This window comes from Protopterus annectens, chromosome 12.part0, assembly GCF_019279795.1.
Source record: "Protopterus annectens isolate FY-2018-M chromosome 12.part0, PAN1.0, whole genome shotgun sequence".
In the NCBI taxonomy this organism is placed as follows: Eukaryota; Metazoa; Chordata; order Ceratodontiformes; family Protopteridae; genus Protopterus; species Protopterus annectens.
In genome coordinates this window covers 1,497,918,706-1,497,937,455 of record NC_056746.1, presented here as the reverse complement: position 1 = coordinate 1,497,937,455, position 18,750 = coordinate 1,497,918,706, and the positions used below count along the sequence as shown (strand labels likewise).

At 39.0% G+C, this 18,750-nt stretch overlaps 1 protein-coding gene across 2 annotated transcripts in view; it reads right to left on the bottom strand.

Annotated features, from left to right (window-relative positions):
• Positions 1-1,252: 1,252 nt before the first annotated feature.
• The window catches only part of STXBP4 (syntaxin binding protein 4), a 1,994,403-nt gene continuing 1,976,905 nt past the window's right edge, over positions 1,253-18,750 (bottom strand). For both annotated transcript variants that reach the window (XM_044090468.1, XM_044090469.1), the window contains exon 18: positions 1,253-4,494. In XM_044090468.1, the coding sequence (XP_043946403.1) occupies positions 4,377-4,494 (118 nt within the window). In that variant the 3' untranslated portion in view covers positions 1,253-4,376. The remainder of the gene's footprint in view (positions 4,495-18,750) is intronic.

The following is an 18,750-nucleotide window of genomic DNA, read 5'->3' as shown; positions in this document are numbered from 1 at the left end:
CGTGCCTCATTATACCATTTTTCAGTTGGTGTGTGTGTGTGTCTGTGTGTGCACACGCGTGCACGTGTGTGTCAAGTTTTCTTATCATCATGTCCAGAAATGGCTGCAGGAGTGACTGAGGGAGTCCATCAGCACTTTCACTTACCCTAGGACATGAGCCACAGTTAGAAATATGCGGGCTATGGTCAACTGTTATATGCTTGCACAGAGGCTACAGCTGTGTGGCACCCTGCTTATTTGCATACAACATCAAACTATTTTTTCGGAGCAGAACAGGAGGCTTTCCTTTTCCAGAGCCTAAACATTTAGAAAAAACTACTCAAATCAATCAGGTTTACATGGTCTTTTTTTCACTGATGCTCCAATTTCCCTCCACTAAAAAGGAGACAGGTGGGTTCACCTGCCTTCCACTGAAGCATCAGTGTCATTTGGCAGGTTCGTCTGATGGATGAAAAATTTCACATTGAGACTGGTAGAAGTAGTCCATCTCCCTAGAGCCTAATGATGGGGGGGGGGTCTGGGACTTGATTCATTAGCGCACAATGACTAGATTCACACTGGCACATCATCACCCCACTTTTCTCTAAAGCAGTCTCATGCATGGGCAGACAGATAAGACTGTGAATGTTGCAGCTGCCTAAAGTTCAAAGAGATGAGGAAGTGACCCTGCTTCTACAGGCTTCTGCTTCTTCATCATGGATGCCACAAACAGGAAGTAATTACTAACATAGAGAGAGAGAGAGAGAGAGTATGCAACTCTGCCCACAGGAAGGCAGTCCTTTGAGAAGTGACAAATTACAGCTACCCACTTGGAATGCAACCATCCAAAGGAGTGTCACTATCAAGGAGACTGTTAATGGGGTTACCAGAAAAATGAAGTACCAAAAGGCATCCACTCTACAAGCAAACTGTGGCGACAAGAATCTAGGCCGCTGAAGAGTCTCCCTCCAAAATTTGACACAGTGGATATGCTGAGCTCCATTACAGGATAGAAACATCCTGTCCCCTTTCGAACAAAGAAATGGTCAGACATGAACCCTCTGACCTTTATTTATGCACTGTCTGTCATTAACTGTGCACAGTGTGTTGGCTTGAAAACAATTTTTAGCCATTACCTGGGCTATATGCAAAAAACACTGCAGTCAGCAATCAATTAGCACATTTATTTTATTTTATTTGTACTACATAATCACAGTTGATAATGTGGTACATGTCAAGCTGAAAATAAAATGACAATGTTTAGGCAATTTTGTATAAGCCAGCTTTAAAATATGTAAATCATATGGTCAGCATCAGGAAATATACGTTTATATAAACTCATAAAAAATTATATAAATTGTAACCCACAATCCATATTGCATCATAAACTTCTGAAACTAGGAGCCCTACTGTAAGTGAAACCAGTCACCCACATTTTCAATCTCTAACTACATGAACCGTCTCTCTAAAATTCAAGCATACTGTTTGTATACCGCCTCCAATGTGACAATGCCTCCATACCTGACAATGTTTGTCCTACATCTAATCGCTGTACTCTGTTCAAAATTCTTGACAAAACTTGTACACAATCAGCTAGCAAACAACATGAGGAGATATCCTTTCAACACATGCACAGTACTAAGCCAGTGAAAGCTAAGAACATGCATATCAACATCTACTGAAACATGAATCAGCGCAAACAGCTCATCACTGAATGAAGTGAATCACTCCTTGTGGATCGAACAAAGATTCTGTACTTCACTGACGGCCCTCTACATGGTAAAATAGTTACCTGCTCAAGGGAACATTTACAGTCTTACCTATTTCACTGTACAACAAAAGCACCTTTGACTTAGGTGTACCTCACTGTTCAGTTTCTGTCTCCCCTATTCCTATTATTTATCAATAACCTCACAGCCAACCTTCCTTAATCTAACACAACTCTTCATGCTGTTCATGTTGAAGACATACTCTGTAGATCCCATGTCATAAAAACCTGGAAATGATGAAAAAATAATCACCTATCACCTTTCAATAAATACCCACAAAATAGCAACAGGCTATTTAGAAAAGACCAAGAGCTAAAATGATGGCCTTCACTACAAAGGCTCTACAGGCAGCGACATGGCATAGCTATGGGCACTTCGTGCGCCAATAGCTACACCAATGTCGTGATGAGCATTTGGGAACAAAGCTTTGTGTGTGATGGGCCCTTTAGAGCTCAGGTTGTCTTTTATCGTAGATTCGTGGATGATCTTTTCCTCATTTGGGATGGTCCGATGTCTACTTTGCATGACTTTATCAATTACACTGAGACTACTACTTATTTGAAGTTCTCACATAACATTTCTACCACCTTTGTTGATTTTTTAGATGTGAGGGTAATCTGTGACACCAATGGTTATATCCACACTGAACTATAAAGGAAACCCTGCCACTGCAATCATCTCCTATATAAAGAAAGCATGCACCCACCCCATGTCTTTAGGAGTGTTATTAGGAGTCAGACTTATAGGGCATCTAGACTAAGTGTTAAGAGAGTCTGATTTTAACATACAGACAGACTTATTAAAGGATGCATTGGTCTCAAGGAGATATAAACATGATGAGATCTCTGAGAATATTGACAAAGTAGTTAAGTTGAGAGACACTAGAGCTAGACCATACTTTGGAGAGAAATATGAGAAGAAAGTTGAGAATGAGGTTAATAATAACTGTAGGTTGAGAGTATGTTTATCCTACTCTAGTGATGTCAAATGTTATAAAGAGGTTATAGAGAAAAATTGGGCAGTGTTAACAAATGATAGTGAAATTACAGATATAGTGGATGTTAAACCATCATTTGTCTATAAGAACATGTGTTCCCTTAAAAGATGGTTATGTTACCCCAAACAGGAACAGTGTACTGTACGCAGTGGGTGCACTGAAGCATGCCGACATAGTCAGACCTGTAAATATATAGATAGTAGTGCGATTTTTCATCACCCTGATCAAAATAAAACATATAAGTTTAATATTCAGGCCACATGTAGCACTCTTCACGTTGTTTACCTGGCTCACTGCATGATTTTCAAAACGTTCTACATTGGTAAAACAGATAGAGCATTAAAGGACAGGATCAGATAACACTATTACCATATAGGTAAGAATGATACGGTGAGTGCTCTTTCTAAGCACTCAGTATATAAAAATGCATACACATGCAGACACCATATACAGAGAGTGAGTTTAAGATAGTCTACTGCACTGGCAATTATTAAACCAATATTAAGTAAATCTACTAACTTATGTTACCATACATTTCAAATATTGCATTCAAACAACAGACAAAAAATACTTTCCTTAATTTATGCAGGGTAATATTGAATGTGTACAATAATACCACTGTTTCGTAATGTCACATTGTTCTTTTTATTTAAATATATAAAACTTCCAGTCACTGCATTTAGCACATAGTGCTTAAAAACAATTACATTTATTTTACATTCTACAACAGGCTGAACAATATATGCTAGAAATTTGCACCCTCATAAAATGATGCAACAAAGCTTTACAGTTTAAAAAAATCACAATTATGTGCATTCTGTCTAAAGCATTAACAGATGGGTAATACACTGCCAGCAAGGAGTGTGTTACAGTGGTTTATTATACCATCAGACTTCCCATATAGCTTCAATATAAAGCACAAAATAACCATTATTTACATTGTTTTACAGCCTCATTAATCCCTCTCTGTTTAAAGTTTCATTTGTAATAACACTGTGTAACTAAGGTGTCTTTTACAGAATGGTAGTCTTATACACTACAAATTACATACTGCTCCACAACCATTACAACTTTACACTAACAAACTTGCCAAGATCCCAGATATGTGGACAAAGACCAAAATGGGGCAGGCAGAGCAAGGTGCAACCCAATTCTCTTTAGCTACATTGGGCAAGTGTCCCCTGAAGAGGATCCTTGGTAGGATGGCTTTCTCAAGAATGCTCAGGTCCAAGCAAATCCAGCTGTCCATCAAGTTTTCCTTAAACAGTTGCTGCTGCACAGTAATACTGATTTAAAAAAAGTGTTTAAAGGACTTGCACCCACTCTGATGCAAGCTGGCCATGACAATAGAGAGGAGCCAATAAAATTCTAAATAATACAAACAAGTTTGTACAGGAATGAGACTTCAGAAATAAGACACTGCATATTGCACAAAAAATCCCTTACACTTGTAACATTACGGAATATAAAGAAATGTTAAAAAAGGCAGTAGACATTTTTGAATACTTATTGGGCTCCTTTAAAAAAATTATATTTGACATTGCATGTGATCAGTTTATCTGCTTTTGCCAATAAGAGATTTCATATGATTCAGGTAAAATACCATAGATGATCTTGTCTCTTTTCCTTACTCAGCTCTTGGGTTCTGAGATATGCCTGCTGAACTCCTCACCAGTTCCCTCAGAGGAGAATGGCATACTGGGGGTACCACTCACAGGATGGTTCCAGGAACGTGTTCCAGTCACATGACTATACAAAAATGCAAGAAAATACCCACATTAGCTTGACAGACACAATAACACAAGATTCTAATATTTTCAAACACACTGACACATTATTACCTGTAATCTATAACTAATAGTATCTTGAAAAATGCTCAACTGTTTTCAGGGAAAGGAGGGAGGATGACCAAAGTGTAATGTTTAGTGCAAATGAAAAGGAATTTCAACACACCTCTATTAGATACATACGTATCAGCACTTTTTATTTATTACTTGAAATGTTGATCAGAATCCACAGAGTAGCAGCAGAAAAATATGCACTAAGTAAATAAAGAGAAAATAAAATGTACAACTCTATACTTAAAGGGCCATAAATATGATCAATGGCTTAGTCACCACCACAAAATACAGTGAATAATAATGCATCTAAAAATAACCAAGCACCAAATACAATAAAGCAAATTTTACATAAGCACATACACTGTCAAAGCTGTACAACAATAGGAAGACAACACAAATATGTACGCAGCCATCAGCATAAAGTATATTGAATAATAATGCACCTAAAAAAGAGCCAAACACCAAATACAACAAAGGAACTTTTAAATATTATATATATATATATATATATATATATATATATATATATATATATGTATACACACACACACACACACACATATATATATATATATATATATATATATATATATATATATATATATGGGTCTACTTTGATTTACTGAAAACTCATTTCACTGAATTTCAATTCACACTCAAAAAAATCAGTGAAAACTCATTTCAGTGAATATAAGTACTGTTGGGCAAATAAAACGTATATGCCCTTTTCCCAATGTAGTGTAATTCTTGAGTTAGTATATATTTGTGGGGTGTGGTGGGCATAGCCCCCCACCTACTTAGCTTTTATACTGATGAACCTCATTTCACTGAAAGTTAACAATATAAAACCAAAAGTAGGTGAAGGGCTATGCCCCCAAACCCCCAATGTGGGAGGCTGTGCCCCCCAACCTCCCCTAACTATATATACTAACTCCATGATCACACTACAGTAAAGTACAGCACAAAAAGTAGATATTAAAAGCCAAGACAGGATGACAAAATAATCCAAAGCATCTTCATCCAATAATTCTGCCACAACATACTTTCAAAGAAAAGTGCATTCAAGGTGTACTGTTCAAAGTTAAAGTCACAATGAAAAAAAGAAAGGGTTCTACAAATGTACAAGTCTCATTTGGAAGTATCAATGTACCAAAAAGAACTTGAAGGATCATGCATTACCCTAACATAACACAGACATATCAAATAGTGCAAAGTTATTCACTACAGAGAATGAATAAAACTTAGCACAAAAGAAAACTGATACCTCACGAAATTCAACATTTATCTTTTCTAAAAGTGGGAAATAAAACTTAACTTTCTGTTGTGTGCTGATTATAACTCAAACTATCCACAACAGTAATTTAGAAGATACTGTAGCCATCACAGTTATGAGTGCATTACAATCTTACTAGACAATATACTTGAGATGTCAAACTTTTGATTGCTAAATTACACTTGCTTGAGTTATTTTGAATAATAACTACTATTTCTGCTTTTACTTGTGCATTTCACTGTATATTTGTGAAAAAAAAAATGTTCTTCTTCTCACTGTAAGACTGCCTTGAAATCACCTTCAACAAGTGATTTCCAGCTAGTTGTTTAGCTGGTTTGTGGCAGCATGCACTTGTGGGTTAAAACTTTCTTCTTTGTTTTTACATTAGGAGGACTGGATTTATTCACCTTGTGGCAGAAGGTGTTTGCCTAGTCTGTCTGAGCTGAGAAGCAAACAAAAGGGCTCAAAGTCTAGGCCTTTTATTAGCCAGAGGGCTCATTGGTTAGTTTTATGTTTTTTCTGTGCTGCTATAAATTCACAGTGTTTGTGTAGAGCTGCTCATTGCATGGTAGCAGTTAGTAGTGTCCTGAATAGCAGCAAACAACTAGAAAGCAAATCTTTTCTATATAATGGCCCAAAAATAGTACCCTGTAAAGCAGTAAATATAGAGCAAATTCCTTTCATGCTGACAAGCTTAGAGCATCTAGTCAGGCATCAAGTGGCCATACCTATATATTTAGTAGAATTCAGTATTGTGTAAACATTAAAATTAGTAGAATTTAGTACTGTTGAGCATAGTCTGTCCAAAATAAAGCAGTCTTATTAGTCTGGACTAACAAAGCAACCTTAACAGCCTTGTACCCCCAATACACCACCCCTTGTAGCCCTTGTAGCTCACCAATTAAATGACGGGACAGCACAGATATTCAATTTCCTAACTTCTATGTAGCCAGCATGGTGCATATGGACATCTTGAGACAATGCAGCAAATGAATCACATTTACTTAGGTTCATAGGTTGGTACTAGGCTATTAGCCCTAGGGCCTTTACAAGCCTAGCCATAACAATTCCCTGGCTATTTCTTCCCACACTATTTACTTCCCTGGACCCCTGCCTAGCAGGGCGACTGACGTGATCCCCGGGGTGAATTTCCTTTCTCCCATCCAATCGTCAAGGTTCCTTTTGAAGAGGGCCAAAGAGGCGCTCTGCTTGACATGTATGGGCAATCTATTTCAGAGTATGGAGAGTCTCTGGGTCAGGAACCTATCCCTCCAGCATGTTTTGTTTATTGTGATGACAAGGTTTAGATCCCTGGAGCATGTGGCTCTGAGGGATTGGGATTTCTTTAAGTGTAGCATGTGCAACAGCTCTGGGTTTGACATGGCCTTGTATGTTAAGCAGAGATCACCTCTGAGTAGATGATATGCGACAGAGTATAGCTGGATTTTTTTAAGGCGGCCAGCATAGGGCATCTGCTTTAGGCCTGTGATTCCTTTATTGAGGTATTTCTGTGGCCTTTCCAGTTGTTGCAGATGTCTTGAGAGGTACATACCAAACAGGGTGTTGTACTCTATAATGGGTCTAATGAGGGATGAGTACAGTGGGACAATGACCTCCTTTTTTCTGGATGACAAGCCCTTAGTGATGAGGTGTGATTTCATGATTGTTGTGGTGATGTGGTTATCGAAGGTGAGACCACTGTCCACCTGTGTCCCCAAGACTCTTATCATACTTTCGGTGTTTAGTATACTGTCACCTATGTGGTAATTCACGGGTACATGTTTTTTCCCAAAGGGGATAACTATACATTTCTTGACATTGAGCTTGAGCCCATGGCTCTGGCACCAAGCATCTGTTTTTGTAAGGCCCTTTTGTAGAGTATCCACATCATTTGGGGATTCAATAATGGCTCCCAGCTTGCAGTCATCTGCGAACTTTGTTAGCCAGAGTCCCTTAGTGTTGGCCTGTACTTCAGAGAAGTAGATGCCAAACAAGAGCAGTCCCAGGACTGAACCCTGAGGTACTCCACTTTTCACTTGTCTGGAGCTGGATTTGGGGTTGGCTACTTTTATAGTGTGGGTTCTGTCAGTGAGCCAGTTGGCAACCCATCAAGTGACGTAGGGATTAATGCCCAGCTTAGTACGTTTATCTGTGATTCCAGAGTGGGGGATGGTGTCAAAGGCCTTGGCGAAGTCCAGATAGGCTATGTGGACCGCCTTACCCTCGTCCACTGCTCTGGAGACTGATTCAAAGTCATCAATCAGGTGCAGGAGACATGATCGGCCCTTCACGAACCCAAACTGGGTGGGGTCCAGTGTTTGAAGGTTGCCAATGTCTTTGTTTATAAGCTCCATGATAATACGTTCCATGGCCTTGCAGATCAGGCTCATCAGACTGATGTGGCAGTAGTTCCCGGGATCCAAGATGTATCCCCCCTTGTGGAGTCGGATAACTGTAGCTGTGCGCCACTCAGTGGGCATGAAACCTGAGGTGAGGCTATGATTAAACATGACACTTAGGTGAGGTGCCAGTTAATTTTGTAGTTCATGTAGTACACAGCCCGCGATGTCATCTGGTCCCATGGATGCTGTATTCTTAGCTTTGGAGAGTGCGTTTTTTACCTCTATGCCCATTATTACCAGAATTTGGCAATCTTCCGGTATTGAGATGGGCCGTTTAGGGGGTGAGAGGGGGGTGAAGTTGGCACTGAATCGATCTGCCAAGATACTGCCAATATCCTTGGGATCAGTATATTTAATGCCATTCTGTTGTAGCTCAGAGCAGATCTGAGCATTGCCATTTAGATTCTTGACATAGTTATTGAATGTCTTGTGGTTGTCTTTGGAAGCTTTGGCAATTTTATTTTCGTAACTAGCTTTGGAGAATTTTATCAGGGATCTCGGCTTCTTACTGAGCCATTTAATCCTTAAAGAAAAAGACATAGTATGTGAGAGGTGTACTTGCACAAAGACAGTGGTGGGTAAACTGTTGCATACAAGCGCACATTGGGTTGTCAAAAACATGCACATAACACCCCAACTCATACCTCTCAACTGTACCGAATCACTATGTTATTTCTGGATTTTGGGTTCAAATAATGGGGTGCCATGATTCTCAAGTGGCACCCCTTAATTTCCAAAATTTTTTTAGACCCGATGTCATCGCGTGGTGGTGTGCGTGGTGACATCAGCTTCATGAGCAGCCTGCAAGCCTGTCAGAATTCGGCTGAAGCTGATGAATCCTCCCATTTCTTCCTGTTGTATAATTTATTTTATTTTATTTTATTATTTTACATTTGTTGACCGGGATAGTCCGACTGGATACATGTCCATTTTCAGTGGAGGCCTGGGGAGAAAAGCTCCAACATAATAATACACATTGAACATTTAGCAAATGCTAGTTTCAAGCAGATTACAGTCATAAGCAATACCAGCATTTAGCACATAGAGTACTAACTTATTATAATCACTTTACAAAGCATAACATTATTTTCAAAGTTAAACATACATAACCTTACATTCAGGTTTAAGACACACTGAGCAGCAGTTATACAATTGACCATTCCTGAAATGTAGTGGTAGAAAAAAAGTTAGAAGTAGTTGAAGGTAAGGCACCTAAGAAATAGAGAGGTCACTAGTCGGGGTTAGTGCAAGGAAATAACCAATGAGTTTTGAAGTATTTCTTGAGTTTGTTTTTGAATTGAGTTAGTGAGGGTTCTAGGGTCAGGTCAGCTGGGAGTCTGTTCCATATTTTTCCAACAGAGTTGCCAAACAGAGTGTCCCCAGCTGAGTAGTTGGATTTGTATGTCTGAACTAGGAGTCTAGTGGATGATCACAGTGGCTGCGTGCTGGTGTAGGGGCTGATAATATTTTTTAGTGCATGTGTTTTTTCTGGTTGGTAAAGGACTATAAGCTGGTTGAACTGCAGTAGGCTTGGCAGTTCAAGTCATCTTATGCAATTTAGGTTGTGAAAGTGGTGTGTCCGGTAGGCTATGCCAGTAGCAAATCTGGCAATGTGGTTATAGCAGGATGACAGTTTATTAAGATCTGTTTTGTTTAAGTTGGAGAATAGAGGTGAGACGTAGAGAAGAGTTGATAGCAGATGGGAAAGGACAATTGCAGTTCTGGCAAGTAGGGTAAGGAATGGATTGATTCTGTAAAGAGAGCCAAGTTTTTTATTAATGGTTTTGATAGTTTGATTGATATGTGCATCAAAGTTCAGGTTATCAACTATGACACCCAGTAGTTTAGTTTGGGCTTCTGGGGAGATGTTAATTAACTTAATTTCCATTCCCTTCCCAAGTACTTCCAAGTTCCCACACATAACACAATCCTTTCCTTCCTGTTTTACTGTGTATAATTAACTTCATTTTCCATTCCTAAGAGTTCCAAATACTTCCAAGTTCCTTCCCACGTAACACAACAAGTAACAAGCAATGTTGTTTCTCTCAGTCACTCACTCACTATCTGTCAATTGTCATGTTGCCTCAATCATTATCTCACTATTTAAAAAGCCAAACATAGTGTGAACAGAGGCAGAGAGTGTGTCTTGTCACTGTGTCTGTGAGTGTGACACTTGACCCACCTCACCAGACCATGATCGATGTTGGTATAAGTATTGTGTTTGCTAAAGCACTGCACTGGATTTACATTATTTTGACACTTTAAATAAATAAAAATGCCCAGTGTAAAAGGTTTTCTGAAATTCTAAGGGAAAGACAAATACAAGTGCAACATGCACCAACCAAGCCCTTCCTTTGTCCCACTCCTGAGCTGAGAGCTCACTAAGTAAGCAAGCAGTAAAAACAGAGACAACACAGTATATATTTTTCAACAGCAATCACAGTCTTCACACAGACACGTCTTCATTTGTATGTTTATTATCCATCCTGAGTCAGGATGGATAATAAACACATGAAATATAAATGAAGACATGTCTGTGGTGCCATGCATGGTGTTAATTTAACCAGACCAGAACAGAGCAGATCATCTATTTTGCAGAGTGCAGCAGGCTAGTTATCTAGGTGTGTGCCTGCCGTGCCAGCCTGAGTGCTGTGAGTGAGAGACGGAGACCAGACCAGTTTGTTTGCATTTTACACTAGCAGTGCATGTGCTGGTCTTGTCCTCACTCTCAAGTCTAGCATGCTGCAACTGGCCTATCTGGGATAGATATAATCAGAGAGAGGGGTGGGCAGGACAGATGCACGCAGAACAGCTTTGAACTAGTTGAACAACCGAGGGAACGGGTAATGGTTACGGAAGAGAAGTGGAAAAACGGACTCTGAGCTGTGCTGAGGTCATAGTAATAGATAGATACTAGTACTACTAGTCTAGCAGCAGCAGGCAATTTTTTATTTAAAATAAGTGTGTGTGACGGTAGGAGACCCCTGAATCCACCTGAAGTTCCTGAACCAACCCTGGACTCCCCCGGCACTAGCAGCAATGCCACAGTCAGACTACAGAGGCTCAGAGCAGCAAAACAAGAACTGTCTGCAAGTGCAACTAAAGATTAAGGACACAACATAAGTGGACTTGTGCGGCAGTGATCATCATGAAAAAATGTATTTCTTCTACTGCTGCTTCTTCCCCTGTCTCCTCCTCCACCACCAGCAGGTAAAAAAAGTAAATTTATTATTATTATTATTACTGGCTCAAGAAGGTTTTTTTTTTTTTTTTTTTTAGAAAATGTTTTTTCTTTTATTTTCACGATCTACAAATGTATGCAGCCAAAATTACAGATGTGCTACTAATGTATAAGAGATCAAACTAAGGCAAAGTATCCATAATCCAGTGGAGGCAGAACAGGTACTATCCGTTGTCAGCAGGCGCTGACAGTGACACATTATGCTATACTGTATACATAATCATTACAAAAATATAAAGGTGGCCTTGTTGCATTTCCCAGCTATTTCTGAGGGCTGGGTGACTAAACGTTTTTACATTATTTGTTGTTAGTGACAGTTTTATGTGAATAAAATAGATGAACTGCAAGGCAGAATTGATAATTGACTGACTCTTCCTAGTTCTCCTTCTCCTATCCGTGCCAGTTCTGTATCTTCTGTTTAGTTTAGTGACCTACATCATCCTATGTTCATTTATATAGTTATTTATTTTTTTAATGTGTTTGTCAGTTGGGCTAGGACACAGATGCAAATAAACCACTTTCATGTTCATCCTGCATGACAATGAGAAGATTGATGAAGAAATGAAAATAACAATGCTAACCGCTGTAGAAAAGAAAAGTTAAAAAATACTGGTGGTTACATTCTAAAAGGTTAGCATGGTACTTAACAACATCCTTCAGCAATGATTTGTGTATTTGCATTATTTGCAAGAATTATCTAGAGGGAAATGGAGGAACTGAGCTGCGACAGAAGTGTGTGTTGGAGTAGGAGGTTGAAAGGAATACTGAGAAGGCAATATGTTCAGAGTTTGGGTGTAGAGGAACAGTGGGGGACTGGGGCGCATACCTCTCAACCTCTTAGTAAGAAATCTGGACAAAGCCTGATAAAATTTGGGTTGGGGCAAAAGGCCAAAATAGGGACATATTTTAAATACTGGTCTTACTTTTTAAACTGAGAGAGTTGCTAGAGTAACAGGGTTTGTTTTAACATACATTTTCTGAAAGATTTGAAGTGTAAAAACTGACGTAATTATGTATGTCATTATTGACGTATGAGACTTGATGCTCGAGTCATGCTTCATAATCAGGGGAAACAGTCATCAAGTAATTATATTTTCAACAGATTTGCTGTTTGTGTTTTGCAACAGTGTTTAGATTTGCATTGAGAAAGCGACACTAAGCTTGAATGAGCATAGCATGTTAATTTCAAAGCTGTTTTAAAAAAGGTGCACTTACAACATTAGTACCTCTTCTTTCTTATTCTGGAGTTTTTTGTGCGTTTATTGGTGGTTGCTATGAAAATGTGATGATGCTAAAGCTGTTTGATTTTATGCCTACTGTAAGGGATATTTAAGATGTGATTTGCCTGAAAAAATCTTTCAAGTGCCTGAGATTAAAGCAAGAACAAGTCTTGTTTATTTTTTATTCATCATAGTGAGTGGGTCACTGGGTGCTGCTTATTTATTTTATTTGCTTATTGTATTAATGGCAGGCAGGCAGTAGACATGCAGAACAACAGAGTCTCTGAAACCATAAAACACGTGTGTTTACTGTGTTTAGCAATATAGGACTTATAAATTATATACACTTGGAGAAGGACAACAGTATGCTAAATGTAACAAAGGCTGTTTCTAGTGTAGATGAAGCGAGTGACTGTCTCTGCATGATTCTCAAATACAGATTACTACTAGTAGTAGTGCAGGGGTTCGACGCTGCCTGGGTAAGAAATCTTGGCAAAGATTTTATAGCAGACCTAGAGAAAACTAGCTTATATAAAGATCTGGAGCTAAGGAAGGCGGATTGGGTCAGTCGAGCAAGGCAGGACAGTAAGTGTGGTAGTATGCATTGTCATGCCACTGACATTGTTGTATGTACATGTGATTATTACATGACTGCAGTAATAAATTTACAATAACAGTTATATGCAAAGTGTCAAATTGTAAATCACTTTTTATGCAGACATGCTTTATGTACACAAGCAGTTTGGTTGACAAGAAACACTTGTGTCCTAATAAACAAAATATTGTGGATTCTTGTTTGTGGAGTGGTCCATTGTGTTACCTTTAGTTTTGCTGCGTGAAGGGTGTTTGCAGTGTTTTGTAGCTGCTGTGAATAATTTTGATAAAATGCAATGTGAGTCAGAAATGAGTAATTTATGGATCCTGTGTCCTGTGGGGTTTAAATATTCTCACGGTTTTTATTATTTCACTGAAAACTTTTTGTAATGACATTAAGGATTTTTTTATACTCTGTGCAGACCTAAATAACATTACTTGTGTAATTTTCTCCTAAGTAAAATGTATGATACAGACTTGGAAATTTGCTGTATTATAAAAAAATTATAATGCAAATCAAATATTAATCCCGGACTGTGATGGAGGGCAGGGCACCAGTACAGAATGTATTGAATTTCAGCACCTAATATATCCAATGTAGTATGTGTATGCTGTGGTTGCTAATATAATATTGCACCTGTGTTATGATACTGTGTAATGTCAGTTTGTGTATGTATTGTGCACTTTTACCAAGTGTAGGACTTGCTGTCCTAGAAGTATACAGCTAACAGCCCAAAGAGGTGCTTTGTCTTGTGAAATGTACATATCTTGGCAGATTGAGGACTGCAGTCACTGCACTAAGTCAGTAAGCAAAGTAATGACAGGTGCTTTTAGAGTCAGACTTCATATGCTTCAGAAAATGTATTGTACTGCAAAGCATGTTATTGTACCAACTTCATAAAGGCAATATTTATTAAACTAAACTATATCTTTGCCTTCTGGCCTCACAAACACATCAGAGACCAGACCCCTTATACTTTTGGCTGTATCACTAACTGTTGAGTGCTGACTGTTGTGCTAACAGATTAAGAGATATGCTGTCTGCACTTGTTTTTGTTCTGGAAAGCAACTCACCAGCTGATAGCCTCTAATCTGTGCTGTTGCGGTGGTGTTGTGCAATTGAAAGTTATGTGTGCAGGGCAGGCTAGATGGAGAGTGGGGAATGATGTCAGGCCTGGCCTGGGTCGTAAAAAGACATGTGCTGTCCTGGCTGCTTCAATTAGTCTTAGCTCCCTCCTGCACTCTGTTTCTTAAAATTGGATGATGATGTTAAATCACAACAGAGAACTTTGTGACAGGTTTACAGTCCAGATCCCATAAGTGACAGGCCAGCATATCGGAAGAGGCTTTTTCACAGATGTTGAGGTTTGACAAGTGACCACAACACAAACCTCTTAGCTTGGGAAGTTGGGAAACATGTTATACATTGTACATGTTTGCTAAAGATCTGATAAGCAGCAGTTAAACATTCACTAGCTACTTTCTGTGTTCTATTTTGTTAACTGGGTAGGTTGTCCTGGATGTCTGCAGTGAAGTGATGCATGCATGCAGTCCATAATATGTGTGTTCAGAAATTAATACACATAAGTCACATTTTTCATTTTAATTTTGGATTGTATGCACACTGTAGAATAACTGTGTTCTGTTTTTTATAAAGTACATGCACTAACCCTATATCACATAGGCCAGTTTCTGTAATGTGTATTGTGTAGACATTATACAGTTAAAGTAGAACAGATGGTGATGATATGGTACATGCCTTGTTTGTATGTTAGCTGTCCGTGCTTCTCTGTAAGCCAAATTCAGGTTTCTGTGTTGTCTGTTTGTGTCCCACTCCCACCATGATATTTTGCACAGTGCCTATCAAGCATATACAGCTGCCTTTCTCAGTTATGAAGAACACTGTACACATGATATGAAATATAAAATAATCAAATGCTGTACTAGGGGAGGGTGTGTGTGTGTACTTCATTGCTGTGCTTGTTGAGTAACTGAGTACTGAAGCTGTGGTTGTCATAAACCCTGTCCCTGTCTATTTAATGAACTTATTTGACTGAAGAGTAAAGACACGAAAAGCATCAGTTTTCCCTAATTTAATCACCATACCTCCATAGTCCCAAGCCAGCTGGCTCACCTAAACTGTTTCATCTTTGTTTGTCTTACACTGACTGGTTGCTGCATGATAGCACGTTTGATTTTACAGGACTTCACAAAATACTTCCAAGTTCTGCTGCAGCTGCTGCTGCACCTGTAGCCCAACTTGGCTCAAGCAGCAAAATGGCCCATAGAACCAGTGTGATCCCCATTACTGGGCAAGCAGAGATGGCTGAAGGTGAAAAAGGTAAGACCTGTTGTCAGTAATATCCAAGGCCAAGCCTTCTTACCTCTCTTGTACCTGGCATTTCTTTTTAACATGAACACTTACCTTCTAATACTTCTATTAAAATATTCATCTATCTCTCTTTTACTCATAATACACAGTAATAGTAATTACATGAGAATTTCTTTTCTTTTTTTACAATTGTTAAAACTGTATTACTAAGATTAATTAGTTACACACAGCTAAGTTTATTGATCTGTAATGTAAATATTTTCTATTTCTTTAAATGGTTAATCTTATTGTAATGAATGTGGAGCTTTTCTCCCCTGCCTCTGCTGAAAAAGGGCAATTACAGCTCAGTCGGACAATCCCGGTCAACAAATGCAAAATAAATAAAAATATCTCTGTTAGTAATATAATTTAGCTTTCAGCATAATTTCTGTCATACTTAGAAGGGGTTAAGTAGTTTTTTCTTTCATTTTACAAATAGGTCAGGGTCAGGTCTAGGAAAAAAAGAATCGTCTTCATTTCAGCTGTACCAGTAGCAATACCAACCACAAGCAGTGCAAGTGAGGACTCAGTAATCATCACCCATGCAGAGCAATCAGAAGCAGAGACACCTAAAGATGGAAAAGGTATTGGGTGTTCTCTCAGTCATATATTTTGTTACTAGTAGTAGTAGTAAAATAATTTGCAAGATAATCAATGTCTTCATGCTTACAGGAGGTTTTTCTGTGCTTATTTAACAGGTCATGTTGATAAAAAAGAAGACTGTCTTCATTCCAAGCAGCTTGGAAGATGTCATTTGATTGGCTAAGTGAGATCAAGCTTGGGCTAGGGTATGCATTCTAATGTAAAGCGTGTCACTGCAACATTAGTATTAGCCATGGAGGACGCAATGATCTGCACAGGCACATGGAGACAAGAGAAGCACAAGACAAATGCAAAGCAGGCATCTGGAAGGAAAGTGACAGATATGTTTCCCACCCAAGCCCGATAAGCAAGTATAGCTCAGAAAGCAATAAGTGGTGACAGAGCACAACATACACTTTAATGCTGCAGATCATCTGCTGAAATACATGAAAAAACACTTCCGTGATCATGAAGTTTTGAAGAAGGTGAGCTGTGGGGCAACTAAGTGTGCATGCATTACATGTAATGTAATGGGTCCAAAATATCAGGAAGATGCAGCAGCAGTTTGTCAGAAGCAGCCTTATTGCATTTATTTAGATCGGGGCACTGATATGGGGGATAATAAACTCCTTGTGATTCTGGTTCGATTTGTTTGACCAGGCAAATTATGGAAATGTTGTTTGGTTCTTAGACATGCCCAATTGTGTGGTAGGTACAGGTGATACAACTGCCTTATAAAAACTCTTCACAGATTCAATATTCCAACAAATAATATGCTGCAGTCATGGTTGGTAAATACAATTCTGTACTGTCATGATTAAAGACGGTCAGTCCTGATCTCTTCAGTATGGGTTGCCTGTGCCATATAGTAGACCTTTTAATATCAGACATTTATAATCACTTTTCACATAGTGCACAGAGGCAACAGAAGCTAAACAAATTTGCATTATTTGTTGACATTGAGCCACTTGTACTTATCCAACATACCCCCACTCATTGGCTGAGTCTTCATAAAGTTATAAAGCGAATACTGGACCTGTGGATTGCACTTTTATCATAGTTCTAATCATATGAGCCCCAGACACACGGAATAGACCTCATAACAGAACAGCTGAATAGTCATCAGGTAAAACTTGCATTTCTTTTTCTGAAGTATGCTATAGAGTCTCTTCTTAAGTTCAATGTGCAATTACAGGCCAGAAGCAGTCAACTTTTAACTCTGTACAGTGATATCACACATCTTCTACAGGAGTATGCAACCAGGTTATTGAAGCCACGTGCTGCTGTAGAATTTTTAGATATCAGTACCACCAGTAATTCTTTTTTTGAGGATGACAATAATATTTTGCAACAGCAATGTCTTCATGTTGGATCTGATGTTGAAAAACATCTGCATGACAATAGTGATGACATATTTGGTACTGTAAGTGAGCACACCTTCTATAAACAAGTAAAAGCGGTTTATGTTGCAGTCCTCCTGAAAATGAAAAAGCATTTGCCTGTTGGTGATGCCGTACTGCAAAATATTGACAGTGTATTGAACCCTTCTTTGAAAATAAATCGACATTGAAGTTGTAACGAACATTGCAACTCGTGTAGGACTGTGCAAGTCATGGGAACAGCGTCCTTAACTTAAGGCTGAGCTTGGCATATACCAAGTTGTTAACTTCAAGCTGCCACAGCAACAGCACAGCCCCGGGCTCTGAAACAGATGCATGTTTCCTCAGGTACTGGTCAACAGTCTTACAAAGCCCTGAGGCAAAACGAATACCTCTATTTAAGCAGCTCATATTAATGCTGCTTTGTTTGCCACATTCGAATAGTGAACCTGAGTGAGCATTCAGCATGGTGAGAAAAGTTAAAACAGAACTGAGGCAGTCATTACATGCCAAAACACTTAACTCACTGCTAGCAATCAAAATGAATGAGGACACTGACTGCTTTTGTGTGGAAGTTCCACCACACATTCTACAAGCAGCAAGAAAGGCAACTCTTAACGTACAATAGAAAACAGATGCTTGGTGCCAGAGCCATGGGCTCAAGCTCAATGCCAAGAAATGTATAGTTATCCACTTTGGGAAAAAAAAATGTACTCGTGAATTACCACATAGGTGGCAGTACACTAAAGTGACACAGGTGGACAGTGATCTCACCTTCGATAACTACATCACCACAACAGTCAGGAAATCCTTCTATGTGGCACACCTCATTACTAAGGGCTTTACATCCAGAAAAAAGGAGGTCATTGTCCCACTGTACTCATCCCTCATTAGACCCATTATAGAATACAATGCCCCGTTTGGTATGTACCTCACAAGACATCTGCAACAACTAGAAAGGGCACAGAAATACCTCACTAAAAGAATCACAGGCCTAATGCAGATGCCCTATGCCGACCGTCTAAAAAAACTCCAGCTATATTCTGCCACATATCGTCTACTCAGAGGCGATCTCTGCTTAACATACAAGGCCATGTCAAAC